Here is a 17,490-nt window from a genome sequence, read left to right as displayed (position 1 = left end):
CCACTGGGGGAAAGTGTGCTGCAGCCTTTTAGTAGCTTCTCAGGACTTTGACATGCTGGTGGGATTTAATACATAGATATATAGACAATAGGTGCAGGAGTGGGCCATTCGGCCCTTCAAGCCAGCACCCCCATTCAATGTGATCATGGCTGATCATCCACAACCAGTGCCCCATTCCTGCCTTCTCCCCATACCCCTTGATTCCGCGAGCCCAAAGAGCTCTATCTAACTATCTTTTGAATGCATCCAGTGAAGCGGCCTACACTGCCTTCTGAGGCAGAGAATTCCACAAATTCACAATTCGTGAAAAGGTTTTTCCTCATCTCAGTTCTAAATGGCCTACCCCTTATTTGTAAACTGTGGCCCTTGGTTCTGGACTCCCCAACATGTTTCCTGCATCTAGCGTGTCCAATCCCTTAATAATTTAAAATGTTTCCATAAGTTCCTCTCTTATCCTAAATTCCAGTGAATACAAGCCCAGTTGCTCCATTCTTTCATCATATGACAGTCCCGCCATCCCGGGAATTAACCTTGTGAACCTACGCTGCACTCCTTCAATAGCAAGAATGTCCTTCCTCAAATTTGGAGACCAAACCTGCGCACATACTCCAGGTGTGGTCTCACCAGGGCCCTGTGCAACTGCAGAAGGACCTCTTTGCCCCTGCATTCAACTCCTCTCGTTATGGAGGCCAACATGCCCTTAGCTTTCTTCACTGTCTGTTATAACTGCATGCTTACTTTCAGTGACTGATGTACAAGGACACCCAGTCTCGTTGTACTTCCCCTTTCCCTAACCTGACACCATTCAGATAATAATCTGCCTTCCCGTTCTTGCCTCCAAAGTGGATAACCTCACATTTATCCACATTATACTGCATCTGCTATGCATCTGCCCACTCACCTAACCTGTCCAAATCACTCTGCATCGTCATAGCATCCTCTTCACAGTTCACACTACCACCCAGCTTTGTGTCATCTGCAAATTTGCTAATGTTACTTTTAATTTCTTCATCTAAATCATTAATGCATATTGTAAATAGCTGCGGTCCCAGCACTGAGCTTTGCGGCACCCCACCAGTCACTGCCTGCCATTCTGAAAGGGACCCGTTAATCCCTACTCTTTCTTTCCTGTCTGCCAACCAATTTTCTATCCATGTCAATACCCTACCCCCCCCCCCCCTCAATTTTGCCCACTAATCTCCTATGTGGGAACTCATCAAAGGCTTTCTGAAAGTCCAGGTACACTCCATCCACTGGCTCTCCCTTGTCCATTTTACATTGCATCCTCAAAAAATTCCAGAAGATGTGTCAAGCATGATTTCCCCTTCGTAAATCCATGCTGACTTGGACCGATCCTGTTACTGCTTTCCAAATGCGCCGCTATTACATCTTTGATAGTCAACTCCAGCATCATCCCCACCACCGATGTCAGGCTAACTGGTCTATAGTTCCCTGCTTTCTCTCTCCTTCCTTTCTTGAAAAGTGGGATAACATTAGCTACCCTCCAATCCACAGGAACTGATCCAGAATCTATAGAACATTGGAAAATGATAACCAATGTGTCCACGATTTCCAGAGCCTCCTCCATGAGTACCCTGGGATGCAGACCATCAGGCCCTGGGGATTTATCAGCCTTCAGTATCAATAATTCTGAAGCTGTGCCCTCTGGTCCTAGACTCTCCCATTACTGGAAACTTCCTCTCCTCATCTACTCTATCTTGTCCTTTCATTATTCAGCAGGTTTCAATGAGATCCCCCCCCCCCCCCCCCCCCCCGATTCTTCTAAACTGAAACGAGTGCAGACCCAGAGTGATCAAACGCTCCTCAACCCAATCATGCCCAGGATCTTTCTTGTTCACCTCCTATGGACTCTCTCCAATGGCAGCAAACTCCTTCTCAGATATGAGGAGCATGAAAGTGTTCATACTTCAAAATAATTATTTGCCCGTGTAGTGCATCCAGTGATGGTGAAATTTGCTATTTAAATGCAACTGCCATTCAACCAGTTCTTTTGCAATAGAAGTCACAATAAAGGTACCATTGGATCATTGTCTTCCAAAATTAATCCGAGTTTCTAGGCATATCCTGTAGGAAACTGCGTTGAATGTTTTCTTTTGATTTTCAAGGAATTAATTAGATATTCCTCACAGATGGCTTGGTGATAAAAAGTGAAATTCTCATCATTTAAACTGAAAATTATCACATCATTTCAAGTTCTTATACTTTCCTGTTGCAAATTGTGACTATAAATCAATGGTAAATTGTTTTATTTCATTGTGGCTGATGAAGTACACATATTGGTGCATGGAGATGGTAGAGGTGCAACGCAAAAATGTTTTTTCCCCTTCAATTTTAGAAAGTGTTAATACCATTTCAAACCAGTTGATTGGTGGGAGTGACTGGAGACAGATTCTGTTCCAGTACACAATGTGACATTGCCTCAGATCGCACTACCTGGGATTGTTTTGAAGCACATAACATGATTACCTCGTTACAACAATCAGCTCAAACCAGAAGGGTCTGAATAGAGCGAAATAAACACCTATGACATTTGTCATTGCAACGTTTATCACTTCCAAGGACATTGCTCCAAGTTTTGTTTCCTTTCACTTTAATTGCATGTCTGACTCAAGATTGAACACAATTTGTCTGCGCCTTGTGGTGACTCTTTTGTGTACTGTGTATGCAAAAACAAAAAAAATCACTGTAACTTCATGGTACATGTGACAATAAAGTACCTATCTATCTAAAGTATCTATCTATCTTTCTATCGATCTAGTATCTATCTAGTATCTATCTAGTATCTATCGATCTAGTATCTATCTATCTAGTATCTATCTATCTAGTATCTATCTATCTAGTATCTATCTATCTAGTATCTGTCTATCTAGTATCTATCTATCTATCTAGTATCTGTCTATCTAGTATCTATCTATCTATCTATCTGTAAAGTCTATCTATATATCTGTAAAGTATCTATCTATCTGTAAAGTGTCTGTCTGTCTGTCTATCTATCTCTGAAGAACCAGCTTTGTGTTTTGCAATGACAGAACTATTCAAGCGCCCTAGAGCAAAAGTGTTTGTGAGCATACAGGCTGCTTTTATGCAGGTTGCTGCAGTTGCAACAAATACAATAGAACAACTGTCTTTAATTTCTAATCTGCTGTCATATTACCATCTAGAGAAGATTGATCTATCAAAAGGGCATTCCCAATTTCTAACTGCATTTTAAAACAACAACTCAAACTCTAAGTCAGTATAAAATATTGTCTGTTATTCTACCTTGGCTATTCAAAATAAATCATTGGCTGTGAACTAAATAATGTCTGGTCCATTAAAATGTCCATGTAAAATTGTACCATCTGAAGGCAGAAACGATAACTCTGCCTTCTCTGGCTCCTGAAGTAACTCAATGGCCAAAAAAACAGAGATAAACTCCTATATTTTCATTCCAGACATGATATCTAATTCATGTTCCATCACACACCTAATATTTGCTGCTCATTTGACATTTTGCACATTTATTATAACTGTTTTAATTTTAAACATGAATTCCTCTTCCTGCCCAAAATGTATGCTACTTTGGTCCAGCTAGGTTGCTCCACCCATCCTGAAACATTTCTCTGATTAGATGCATGTATTGATAATGTGGATTTTTAATATTTTGTGCAATAAGGTAATAGTGCCAGAGAACTGGTGAACAGTTGAGAGCATACTGTTAGGAGGTTGGGAGGGAGAGATAGATCAGACATGATTGAATGGTGGAGTAGAATTGATGGGGCAAATGGCTTAATTCTGCTCCTATCACTTATGATCTTATGATACTTATATTTAAGAAGAGAACTATAAAATGTGAGGGAGCTGAATATTGTTTGGAATAATATGAGCAGGTAGAATGCTATTTGAATAATATCTAAAAGACAAAATGAATGAATATTTAATGTGGCTTTCTTTTTTTTAATACCTATGCTTAACAAACCTCACGTGATTCTCTAGCCTAGAAATTGTATGAGACAGGCATTGCAACAAGATCCCAACAAGAGGTGATAAACTATGCAGAGTGTTTCACCCAGAAAGTTGTGAATCTGTGGAATTCTCTGCCACAGAAGACAGTGGAGGCCAATTCACCGGATGTTTTCAAGAGAGAGTTAGATTTAGTTCTTAGGGCTAACAGAATCAATGGATTTGGTGAAAAGGCAGGACTTTGATTTTGGATGATCAGCCATGATCATATTGCATGGCTGGAAGGGTCAAATAGCCCACTCCTGCTCCTATTTTGTGTTAGACAATAGACAATAGACAATAGACAATAGGTGCAGGAGTAGGCCATTCAGCCCTTCGAGCCAGCACCGCCATTCAATGCGATCATGGCTGATCACTCTCAATCAGTACCCCGTTCCTGCCTTCTCCCCATACCCCCTCACTCCGCTATCCTTAAGAGCTCTATCCAGCTCTCTCTTGAAAGCATCCAACGAACTGGCCTCCACTGCCTTCTGAGGCAGAGAATTCCACACCTTCACCACCCTCTGACTGAAAGAACTGCAGATGCTGGTTTAAATCGAAGGTAGGCACAAAATGCTGGAGTAACTCAGCGGGACAGGCAGCATCCCTGGGGAGAAGGAATGGGTGACGTTTCGGGTTGAGATCCTTCTTCAGGTCTCACACCCTTCTTTTTGAATAAGATTTAGCATCTCCAGTCCCTTGTGTCTCCGGCACTATTTGTGTGATTTTTGAATGAAACTTCCCAGAAGATTGCTTGACAGCACTGGGCCTCTACTCGCTGGAGTTTAGAAGGTTAAGGGGGGACCTCAATGAAACCTATAGAATAATAAACGACATAGATAGAGTGGATGTGGAAAGGATATTTTTGCTGGTGGGAGAGTCTAGGACCAGAGGTCATAGCCTCAGAATTAAAGGGTGCTCTTTTAGAAAGGAGGTGGGGAGGAACTTCTTGAGTCAGAGTAGTTAATCTCTGGAACTCATTGCCACAGAAGGCTGTGGGGGCCAAGTCAGTGGATATTTTTAAGACAAAATCTTGATTAAAATGGGTGTCAAGGGTTATGGGGAGAAGGCAGGAAAATGGGATTGGGAGGCAGAGGTCAGACATGATTGAATGGCAGAGTAGACTCAATGGGCAGAATGGCCTAATTCTACTCCTATGACTTGTGAAGACCCTGCTCAGCAATATGTTCTGAAATATGCAGGAAAAATATAATTCGCAATAGTTCAGAGTGTATTGTTGTAGAAGACACCTTCTATACTATTTTTGAAGAACCTTGGCAATTTCTGAATTAAGCTCATTTATACAAAAACATTTAAATCCTTAATTTGTTCATTCTGCTCAGTGAACCAAATGGTAGCTGTTCGAAAGGCAAGCCACAATCCACATAATCACATCCAGCTCCAAAAATAACAGGTTTTCTTCAATAAAATCTAAAATGATATTATTTCCAGATGCACAGAATATCAAATCAATATGCCTTTTTGTGAATTTTGAAAGCTTGGACAATTCACATCAACACATATGAAATGATGAATAAAATATGATGTATTGTTATACAATACATTCTTTGGTACACATTGATTCCCAATCCCTTAATACCGCAGAATTGAAATGCTTGTCATCGTGGTTATATCATTTATTTGCTGTCTCCTAGAGTTGGAAATATATCTCTCTCCACTAAATTCTTTGTCCAGGCTTTAGACTATTGTGAATCCTTCTACCTATGTTATTGAGGGCAACGAGTTCCAAACCTGGGTGCTACTTCGAAGAATTGCCTCATCAAATTTTAATTCTCCTCTTCCCACATATTAAAACTTCCTCAGAACTCATTTCTTCATCCAACTTTTGCCTTCTAACCTTATTTCGTTTTTTGTAATGTAAACTTATCTCTATGAATTCTGCCCTCTGGTAGTTTTTCTCTTCGTTCTATCTGTTGTACTTGTGGTTGACTTGATTGTATTCATGTGGGGTATTATCTGATTTGATTGGATAGCACATGGACAAAAGCTTTTCATTGTATCTTGGTCGATGTGACAATAATAAATTAAATCTAAACCAAATTTGTTACAGCACTCCATAAGCATCCTAGGTCCCTCAGCCACAAATGCCATGCACAAGCTAAGGCGTTTGTAAATAGGATTGTACAAAGTATCATAATGTTTTTTTTAATATTGTTGTCTTTTGTAGACAACTATTACTCAAAGGTTAATTAAAAAAAGACTTTTGAGGATTCAGTTCAAATGCATTTTAATTTGTAGTGCAGATGAACTGTGTTATTTTGATGAAAGAGTGAAAACAGAGATGAAATAGATGCCCTTTGATAAGATACCCTCTGTTCTTAACCAGCAATTTTGATCCAAATTACAGGCAGCTGTAATTTGAACTTGCCTGAAGATACTGGTTTAGCACTCAAGCACTGGTGAGACAGGATTTCCGTGGAGTGCACTGTGTAGATTTTTCACACCCACTTCTGCTGAATGAGTGGAATGTGAAGATTGACACAAAGCTGGAGTAACTTAGCGGGTCAGACAGCAGCTCTGGAGGAAAGGAATAGATGACGTTTTGGATCGAGACCCTTCTGAGGTGGACATATAGCGGGAAGCTTCAGAATGGGATGAGAGGTTGTACGGCTACGCATACAGTATGTGGCAGTACAGGTCCTGGTGAAGAGAATTTAAGGATATCTTGTATTTGTAAGGGGAAGTTGTCCAACTCGCCTCGAGAGAATCAGACCACGAGTAAATCTTACCAAGCTTGTGAGTATGAGGCTTTCACAAATGAGACAGCAAGAATTGTTGCAGTGTGTGCCTGTTGGAGTGAAAGGCAAGGCTGACGAGATTAAGGAACTGGTTGAGGTTCTGGTCAAGAAAAAGGAGGCATACAACACATTTAGGCAGTCGGAGTCAAGTGCATCCCTCTGCGAGAATGAGAAGTGTTAGAGAACACTCTGGAGTGTTTCCCAAGCATGATGGCGCTGGAGAGGTCGGGTGCTAGGAGTGGACCAGTAGGAGGGTGAACCGAGGTAATGCTCCCAGCGCCTTCAAGGTCGGCTGTAGGAGGCGCCCCCGGGATACAAAGATGGCCAGACGAGGAGAGGAAAGGGACTTTGGTTTGCGGGATCTGCTTCAGTACATCGTGCACGTGGGCTTACCGGACTTTGAATAATGCCACCAAAAATGGCGGCGCCAGCACGAGTAATATATCCAAAAAGAATTTCACGATGCAGTTGCATATGTGACAAATATACAAACCATTGAACTATCAGTGGCCAAGTGTAGCTGGCAGGCAAGGTAAAGGAAAATCATGATATTTTGTGGGCATATTAAAAGAAAAATGGTGGTTAAAGAAAAAAAATGCATGGTTGTCTTTCTGTAGATGGGGGAGATAGTAAATAAGTACTCATCTTCCGTTTTTATTGAAGCTAAAGAATTGAGGCATAGGGATTATGGCATCTTAGATCAGATACAATTTAACAAAGAGATAGAATTGGTGGTTTTAAGGCGCAATTAGTCATGTAAGGTCCCCAGGACCTGGTCATGTACATACCTGGACCTTGCGAGAACCTTGGCAGGAAATAGCTGGGGCTCCTGGTTCTAGGTAGGCAATAGCTGAGGCTCATGCAGATACATTTACATCTTTGTTAGCCACAGGTGATGTTCTGGAAGATTGCAGGATGGGTAATGTGGTATTATTATTTAAGAAGGGCAGCAAGGACAAACCAGTGAACTACAGGCCGGTGTGCCAGATGTCAGGGGTGGGAAAATTGTTGGTGGATTTTAGGCACAGGATCTAACGGCATTTGGATAAGCAAACAAATTGATTAGGGATATTCAGCATGGCTTTGTGTTTGGGAGATTCGGTCTCCTAAATCGGATAGATTATTTTGAAGGGGATTCACGAGGGCCGGGCACTGGACATTGTTTTTATGGACTTTAACAAGGTCTTTGATAAGGTAGGATTGTCTTGAGTTATAAACAATGTTTAAAAGTTTAGAATTTAGAAGAATGAGGGGGGACCTCATTGAAACATACAGAATAGTGAAAGGCTTGGATAAAGTGGATATGGAGAGGATGTTTCCACTAGTAGGAGAGTCTAAGACTAGAGGTCATAGCCTCAGAATTAAAGGGCGTTCATTTAAGAAGGAGAAGAGGAGAATAGTGGGTGGTGAATCTGTGGAATTATTTGCCACAGAAGCTGTGGAGGCCGTCAGTGGATATTTTTAAGGCAGAGATAGATAGATTTTTGATTAGTACAGGTGTCAGAGGTTATGGGGAGAAGTCAGGAGAATGGGGTTAGGAGGGAGGGATATATCAGCCATAATTAAATGGTGGAGTAGACTTGATGGGCCGAGTGGCCTAATTCTACTCCTTATGACCTTATGGCATGAAAGAAATTCAATCATCTTGGCTCGTTGGAGGCAGAGGGGTGACCTTAGTGAAGATTAGGGTGTATGGAATCCAGGTGAGCTATCCAATTAGATCCAAAATTGACTTGGAGGAAGGAGACAGATGGTAGCTGTGGAGTTTGTTTTTCTGATTGGAGGCCGGCAACAAGCACAGTATCATAGGGTTCGATTCTGGGTCCACCGTAGTTTGCTATTTACATTAATGTTTCGGATGAAAATGACGTAAACATTGTTGGTACATTTGCAGATGACACCAATGGTGGTGGTATAGTGGATAGTGAGGAAGGATATCTAAGTTTACAACACGATCTGGATCAGTTGAGAAGATAGACCAAGGAATGGCAAATGGAATTCATTTCTGACAAGTGTGCGGTTTTGCACTTTGGTACCTCAAACCAGGGCAGGACTTACAGAATAAATGGAAGAGGGGAGAGTGTTGCAGAACAGAGAGATGTTGGAGCATAAGTGCATGGTTCCCTGAAAGTGGCAAGTCAGGTGCAGCGACTGATAAAGAAGAAAATATCCTTCATTGGGAAGGATATTTGGGACAAAAGTTGAAACATTGTGATGCAGCTGTATGTCATTAGTGCGACTACACCTAGAATTCTGCGTGTAGTTCTGGTCACTCAGTCATAGGGAGAATGTCATTATATTGGAAAGGGTGCATGAAGAGATTCATTAGGATGTTAACTGGATTGTGGGCTGAAGTTATCGAAAGAAATTCAATTGTCTTGGACTTTTGTCATTGCCTGATAGGAGGCAGAGGGGCGAGCTTATTGACGTGTAAAATGTTAATGGGAGGGGCATAGATAATGTGAACGCTCACAGTCTTTTTTCCAGGGTAGAGGATTATGAAATTAGTTAGTTAAGAACTAATTAATTAGTTGGGCTAAAAGTAAAATGGGAGAGGTGTAAGAGGGATCTTGGGCAATGTTTTCAGAGGGCAGTCCATATCTGGAATGAGCTGCAGGAGGAAGCTTTTGAAGCAGACACAATTACAAAATGGAAAGGAACATGGAACGGAAGGAAAATGTACATGGAAAGGAAGAATTTAAAGGGCTACGGGCCAAACGCAAGCAAGGTGAGATGAAGGGCCTGTTTCTGTACTGTTGAGCTTTATGGCTCTATGATTCCTCCTGAATTCAACCGTTCTTCGTCATGATTAACATTGTTTAGGAAAACCTTTGCAGTAGAAGAAATATCATTAACACTTGCATCTTGGTCTAGGTAAGCCATCACTTTATTTTCTCCTTTACTGAACAGATAACTTTCATCTGTCAAGTTCCTCCTCATAGTATTTTTTACTATCCCTGGTATTATTCTGATGATTTGTATAGGATGCTTTCAATGGTTTTGCTTTCCATTATGATGCACCTAAACTATATATATTGCATTCAGATTGTTGATGCCTTTTTTATATTCTGTTATATAACAGCAATTTAAGGAGCCTTTCTAATGGCCTCATCCACTTGTTACAGCCAATGATGTTGCTCCTGAGGGAATATTAATTTTTTGGCAAAAAATTATACAGTTGTCTTTTAACAAATGCGCTGATGGATTGTGTCGAAGTTTTCTTTTAAACTATAACCACTTCCATACACTATGAAATACTGAATAAATTTGAGATCAAATCTTTGAAATTATGCCGAGTTGTAGTATAAAAGAGCTTCTAATATCTTTGTTAGACTTGCATCAGTTTGGCATAATTTGAAGTGAGCAAATGCTTCTATTAGAACAGTGAAAATATAAGTGGAAATAAAAGTATATAGGGTATTGTGTTCAATTTGTGACAGGAAAGATGTTTGTCAAGCTGGAAAGAGTGCAGAAAAGATGTACGAGGATGTTGCCAAGATCCGAGGGCCTGAGCTGTAGGAAGAGGCTGTGCAGGCTGGGACTATTCCTTGGAGAGCAGGAAGATGAGGGGTGATCTTATAGAGCAATCGATCGGGTAAACGCACAGTGTCTCTTGCCCGGCATGGAGGGAATCGAGAACCAGAGAGCCTAGGTTTAAGGTGAGGGGAAAAGATTTAATAGAAACCTAAGGGGTAACTTTTTTACACAAAGGGTAATGGTGGATGGAACGAGCTGCTGGAGGAGGCAGTTGAGGGAGGTACTATCGCAATGTTTAAGAAACATTTAGACAGGTACATGGATAGGACAGGTTTAGAGGGATATAGGCTAAATGCAGGCAAGTGGGACTATTATAGATGGGACATGTTGGTTGATGTGGATAAATTGGGCCTATTTCCACGTTGTATAACTCTATGGAAATATATAAGTGGAAATGGCTGTTATCTTCTGCTGACTGGTGTGCAACACAAGCTCCTGATCACCTTTCCCTGATGCCTGCTCCTAACTGGAGGAGTATCTGTGCAGGCTTCTGCCTTCAAGTTAACCCTAGCTGGCAGACAAGGATTTAATGCTGGCCACCCATCAGTAAAGGTAGGAAACTCTGTCCCTGGAAATGCTTTGACCTGGCCCTTTCAGGTCACCACAGAGTCATACAGCATGGAAGCAGATCCTTTGGCCCAACTTGCTCACACTGGCCATGATGCCCCATCTACACTAGTCCCACCTGCTTGTTTTTGACCCATATCCTACTAAACCTTTCCTGTCTATGTACCTGTCCAAATGTCTTTTAAATGTTGTGATAGTGCCTACCTCAACTACCTCCTCTGGTAGCTCGTTTAATATACCCACCGTCCTTTGTGTCACCAGCTGCCAAAGATATTGAATCTTTGTATGTCGCAGAATGTGATTAGAATTTTAAAATAGCATTTATCTTTCTGAAATTTTTATTGAAAATTTAAAAAGTGAAAATCATTGGCAAACAATAACCGATGTTTTGTTGCATTTTAATATTTTAAATTAAAACAAATGAGGAAATGTTCTTATATTCATCCCTGGTTCATTATATTCATTTCTATTTTCCATTAAATTGAATGAGCCACTATACTTACACCAAATTTAATCTGGCACTAAGCTGTGGGTGGATTTTCCAGTTTGGCAAATCCGCAGAGGTTTGCAATCTGTTATTTGTTTGGAGAAATTTAACCGCGGAGTCGTGTCCTAAGTGCAGCATTCAGTTGAGAGGAAGCTTGTGAATTGGGAGGCCGTTACTGGCAAGTGCCAAATTTCCATGCAGTTATACAGTCAGTGGGTATAAAATGGACTTGTCATCCTTTAAGGGACTTTGAGAAGATTTGTACCTTTCGTGTACAATTTGAGACGAGTCCACTCAAAAATAGATGCATTTTCTAAGTGCAATTTAATCACTGTTTGAATTTTCAGTCTGCGTTGATGGCGCCCATTTTACTATATGAATATTATCACAATAAATATACTGAAGTGCTGCAAAATACCTTTATGGATATTTGTTAACTGAAAATGTTTACACCTATGATAGAGTGAATAATAAAGCAGCCTTGCAGCACCCATGCAGTCCCCTCATTTTTACTACAAGCATACCATATCTTGTTAGGTGCACAAGGATCATTATTTGCTGCAACAAGTCTCAAGGTTGCATCCTTTGAAACCGTGCATTTAAAGTTGTGTTTCTGCTTTTATGTGTTGAAATAATTTAAAAAATCGAAGTCACTAGTTATCAAATCAGAATGGAATGACGAATGAACGAGTCTGAAGAAGGGTCCTGAAACGTCACCGATCCATGTTCTCCAGTAATGCCGCCTGACCTGCTCAGTTACTCCATCACTCTGTGTCTTTCTTTGGTAAACCAGCATCTGCAGTTCTTTGTTGCTACATGAATGGTCTGTCCATTAAACATATGTAACAACATTATTTCCAAAAGGAACTTAAAGAAAGACCATATAAGATGTCAGTAAGCATTCAATATGAGTAATTATAGGAAGTAACACTACATCAGCATGATTAATTTTCTTTCTGCGCATACAGTATATTATCTAATTCTGAAATGCCCAGGTGGAATTCCTCCATTTGTCAACCTGTTTTCATTTAAACTCACAGAAATTGTTCACAGCCTCTGTGCTTAATTTTCAGAGTCAAGTTTCTCCAGTAAACTTTATTCCGTTCTGAACACCAGACTCTCTATTCTGATAACCAGTCGCTAGCCACACAGGAGCATTTACTTAGGCACAAGGAACCGCAGATGCAGGTTTACAAAAAAAAGACACAAAGTGCTGGATTAACTCTTAGTCTATTTATTTGGCTGGGTGTCTGTTTTGGGAAACAAATCTTGACTTCTTGCTAATGATTGGCTAATTTAACTCATGGATGTATCAGTTCTGAATAAAGATCAGCAAGCTGAAATCTCTTATTCCCTCTTCATGGATGCTATCTGACTAGCTGAGTATTTCTAACATATTGAGTTTTACCTCGTGTGTAGGGTGTTAAACTGAGATAACATAGAACTAGTGTATGGGTGATCGTTGGTTTGCGCTGACTCGGTGGGTTGAAGGGCCTGTTTTCATGCTGTATCTAAACTAAAGTGAAAAAGATTTCAAGCTGCCAACCTTTCATTAGTATTGTGAATTTTTATGTTGAACTCTATTGGTTTCCTTGGTTGCCTTTCCATACTATCTTCACTGAACTTACATTGGGAAATGCGGCAAAATAAAACTCCCACAAATTTTGATCCCAATATATTTATATTTCTAACACACATCGGAATATTAAGTGGACCAGGTATCAAATCCAGTTATTCCTTCATTTAGTCTGTGGCTGCGTTTAATTGTGTACCTCTATTTTATTGATAGCAATGAATTACACATGAAGAATGACATTCGCCTGAATTTACTAGATGATGGAACCTTAATGATCCAGAACACACAGGAATCTGACCAAGGAACATACCAATGCATGGCCAAAAATGTTGTGGGAGAAGCAACAACTCAAGGTGTTCTACTCCGATACTTTGGCACTCCAAGTAAGAAATCATCCTCCTTAGAATATTATTTATTTCTTTTCATTCTGTAATGATTTAATGATTTCCTTTCTTCATTCCCATTCTCACGCCAGCTGCAGCTTGAAGTAGCTTTGTATCACATTGTGGAGGTCAATTTATCGACAGGTTTAGAGATTAATCCAGAGTTTAGTTGCAAAGTGAAGTGTGTTTACACTGAATTTGAAATATAATCTTCAACTGAAGAGGTATATTAAAGTCAGATGAGTCCATTTACAGAACATCAGTTCTTGCTCTTTCTTGTAACTGTTGGAATGTTGGTGGGTTATCTCTCCATGGTCCATTAAAGCAGCATGTCCTTATTTATTTTTGAGAATAACATCAGTTTAATCAAAGTGAGATGTGATTTACATCTGTTCCTTATAAGTTCACTTGTTGCCTGTGAAACCACACAATTAACAATCCTCTTCGGTCCTTGTTCCTGCAAATTGTTTTCTTGTGCCTTTAGAAAGACGAATGGAACTGGTGGGGTATAAAGGTAAATGAATTTTCACGGTGGTCCCTGATCATCTGGCTTCACTGAAAAATGACTGAAATTAATTATATATATTGTGTTCTGTGAATTCCTTGGATCGCCCACTGTATATAAGCCGGAAGTTAAGAAACCTCAATGGAATTTCATAGCAAAGATGTTCATATTGGCACCAATAATTTCAGCTATATAAGAGGGTTGCACTGGGGACTCAAAGAACTGCAGATTTTGGAATCTTGAGAGAAACACTAAGTGCTAGAGGAACATCAGGTCAGGCAGCATCTGTGGTGGAAATGGACAAATTACATTTTGGATTGGGACCCTTCTTCAAACTGATGCGAGTAGGGCGGACTGAGGTGGAAAAGATAAGTGGGGGTGGGCCAAAGCCTGGCATGTGTTATTGGATACAAGTGAGGGGTTTGTATAGAAGATGGGTGGGGTAAATAACAAAGGCTAGAAGCGAAAAGGCGACAAGGGGTGTCAGATAAAGAGAGAAGAGGAGTGAAATATCATGTGAAACGGAAGGATACAGATATAAGAGGACAGGGGGAAGAGGAAAGTTACACTATTACACATTTAGGTGTTTGGCAGAATTAGTGATTCCAGAGTATCCAAAAACCTGAAACTTGCTATATATTTGAGTCAGTTTTAACTGAAGGCTCACAATTTACGTTGTGCTCTTAAACCCTACCTGATTATTCCAGAACATAATATCCAATAATAACAGGAGTCTGAAGTTCAGTATAATATCTGAATGTATGAAAGGAAAACTCACATTTAAAGTATCTCCTTCAAAATGTCCCAAAACAATTTATAACCAATGGAATATTACAACCACTGTTGTAATAAAGGAAATGCAACAGTCAGTTTGCATACAGCAAACTCCTCCAAGCAACAATGAGATTGTGACCAGTTAATTTATTTTATCTTAAAGATTTTGAATGGAGAAAGGTATAGACCCAGTCCTCTATAAAATAGTGTTCTGGACTTTAATGTCCATCTGCAAGCAGACAAGGTCTTGGATTCTCATCACATCCAAAAGATACCCAAAGATACATATCAGGAGCAGTAGCCTAAATTTTTCAGCTCATTTTTTTGGACTGGTACTTGTAACCTCGGCCTTCTGATTTGGAGGCAAGAATGCGACCAGTGGACACGCAGCTGACAAATTGAATTAACTTGAATCGAAGTTTGGCGGCACAGTGGTGCAGCGGTAGAGTTGCTGCCTTACAGTGCTTGCAGCGCCGGTGACCCGGTTCGATCCCGACTACGGGTGCTGTCTCTACGGAATTTATACATTCTCCCCGTGTCCTGCATGGGTTTTCTCCGAGACCTTCGGTTTCCTCCCACATTCCAAAGCCATACAGGTATGTAGGTAAATTGGCTTGGTAAATATAAAAATTGTTCCTAGTTTGTGCAGGATAGTGTTAATATGCGGGGATATGTTAATATGCTGGTTGGCGCGGACCCGATGGGCCAAAAGGTCTGTTTCCGCGCTGTATCTCTAAACTAAACTAAACTAAAGTTGTCGGTATGCTGTTTCTCATATTCAAATTCAAATAAGAAACCATGTTAATGGGAGATTCGACAAATGTTTCAAATGATGACAACTCTCCCAAAGACTCAAGTGATGCATGACCATACTTTAATTTGAATTGATGATTGTACTGTTCCTCTTGTGATGTTGAACTTGGAGCATAAAATACATACCTTAACCTTCCCTTTTAGTTTTAGTGTGAGTGAAAAAATGTTTATTTAGGGGGAAGGAAGCAGATGTTAGAATCGTACACACATGGGAAGTCTTATCATCTTTTTCAGATCCAAATTGCAATCGTACACACATGGGAAGTCTTATCATCTTTTTCAGATCCAAATTTCTTTATAGTTTACTTCATCCATTTTTGTTGGAATGTAAACAATGGTGCCATTTTTGAATATCAAGGTATTTTCATATTTGCATAAATATATAACTTGCTAGATCACACACAGGCTAACTCAATATTTACAAACTTAATGTCATCAAATTATTTGGCATTTAAATAAGATTTTCCAAAGAACGATGTTTATTGTGCCTCAAATTTCTAATGCAGCTAAGCCCAGTTTCGTGATTCAGCCACGAAACACTGAGGTTCTGGTCGGATCAAGTATCACACTGGAGTGCAGTGCCACTGGGCATCCCCAGCCTCGAGTTACATGGACTAAAGGAAATGGAGAGCTGCTGCCCACACACTCCAGGTACAATACCACTTCCTCAGGTGGCCTCTTTATTCGGAACGTCACTCTGCAGGACCACGCCCAGTTCATCTGCCACGCCAGCAATAACCAAGATTCCATCCAGTCCTCGGCATCCATCATTGTTCAGGGTAAGTGTTTTCACCATTAGGAGGCAGAGATCAGCCATGATTGAATGGCGGCGTGGACTCGATGGGCCGATTCTACTCCTATAACTGGTGAACTTGTAACTTCACTAATTTGCGTTATATTTTTTACCGTGACATCGTGTGATATACAAAAGCATACTTGTTGAGCTAAGCTTTCCAAAAATCTCCAGTTCAGTTTTGGAAGGTGAAATTGGATAGAAAGTTATAGAGCCAAGGTCATAGAGTTGTACAGCACGAAAATGTGACGTTTGTTCCTCTTTGTTCATGCTGCCATTATATCTGTCAATACTAATCCCATTTACCAGTATTATGTGGTAGCATTATATGTTTTGGCAATATAAGTACTTGTCTAAACGTTTCTTAAATAAAATTACCTGCCTGTGCTCCATCCTCAGACTTCAAACCATCTGCGTGGCGAAAACTCAATCTCTTTCCCTGTAAATTGCCTATTTCCCGCCATAAACCTATGCCCTCTTGAATGTGTCTTCCCCACCATGGGGGAAAAAATCTTTACAATTTACCCTATCTATGCACCGTATCATTTTATTTACATCTAAATGTTCACTACCTTGGATTCCTCCGCTCCAGAGAAAATAAATCAAGTCTGTGCAATCTCTCCTTATGATTGCAATGCTCGAATTGAGTTGACATCCTGGTGAATCATCCCTGCACCTTTTCCGGTGCAATCACATCCTTTCCAGAGAGATAGCCAAGGATGAACATAATGCACTGTTAACCTTTCCCATCCTAATCTGCCTCTTAGTCCGCATAAAAGCACAGAATGTATGCAGTTCACTCCCCCACATAAATGGTGTTCAAGGACCTCATAACTCCAACCAATTATAACCAATCTGATTCATTAAAGCTGCTTTCAAGGAAATAAATTGTTTTCTGAACTTCACTATTAACTGATATCAATACGTGATTGAAACTCATTAATTAACGTGTGTCTTAAAATAGATGCAGTTTTGTTGTATGAAGGCAGCTCTGATGACCGCGTGGGTGTTTATTTATCGACATTTCAAGAAATTACTTTAACAATATTATCAGTGAGGATTAGTTCATTCTTTCTTTAATTATGATTGCTTAAACAGCTTTCTCTTTAATAAGATAAAGTGCACGAATTTGTGACCTTTTGGGATTAAGATATTTTGTGACAATGTCAGTAAATGCTTGGGATGCCGTAAACGATTAAAGCACGTGGTTTTACTTAATGATAACATGCTGACAAGTGGTGCTAAGGACACAGGTGTTGAATTAACAATGGTTTCATTGACTAATAATCCTGGT

General features: G+C 40.1%; 1 protein-coding gene across 1 annotated transcript in view; it reads left to right on the top strand.

The window, feature by feature from the left end:
- LOC144593002 (peroxidasin homolog) overlaps positions 1 to 17,490 on the top strand; it is a 291,006-nt gene that overhangs the window by 128,112 nt on the left and 145,404 nt on the right. Inside the window, exons 9-10 of the mRNA XM_078398417.1 lie at positions 13,142 to 13,311; positions 15,910 to 16,182. Of these exons, the coding sequence (XP_078254543.1) occupies positions 13,142 to 13,311; positions 15,910 to 16,182 (443 nt within the window). The remainder of the gene's footprint in view (positions 1 to 13,141; positions 13,312 to 15,909; positions 16,183 to 17,490) is intronic.

This window comes from Rhinoraja longicauda, chromosome 4 (genome assembly GCF_053455715.1).
Source record: "Rhinoraja longicauda isolate Sanriku21f chromosome 4, sRhiLon1.1, whole genome shotgun sequence".
Taxonomy (NCBI): Eukaryota; Metazoa; Chordata; class Chondrichthyes; order Rajiformes; family Arhynchobatidae; genus Rhinoraja; species Rhinoraja longicauda.
Note: the sequence above shows the minus strand (reverse complement) of the source record. Positions and strands in the feature narration are given on the sequence as shown.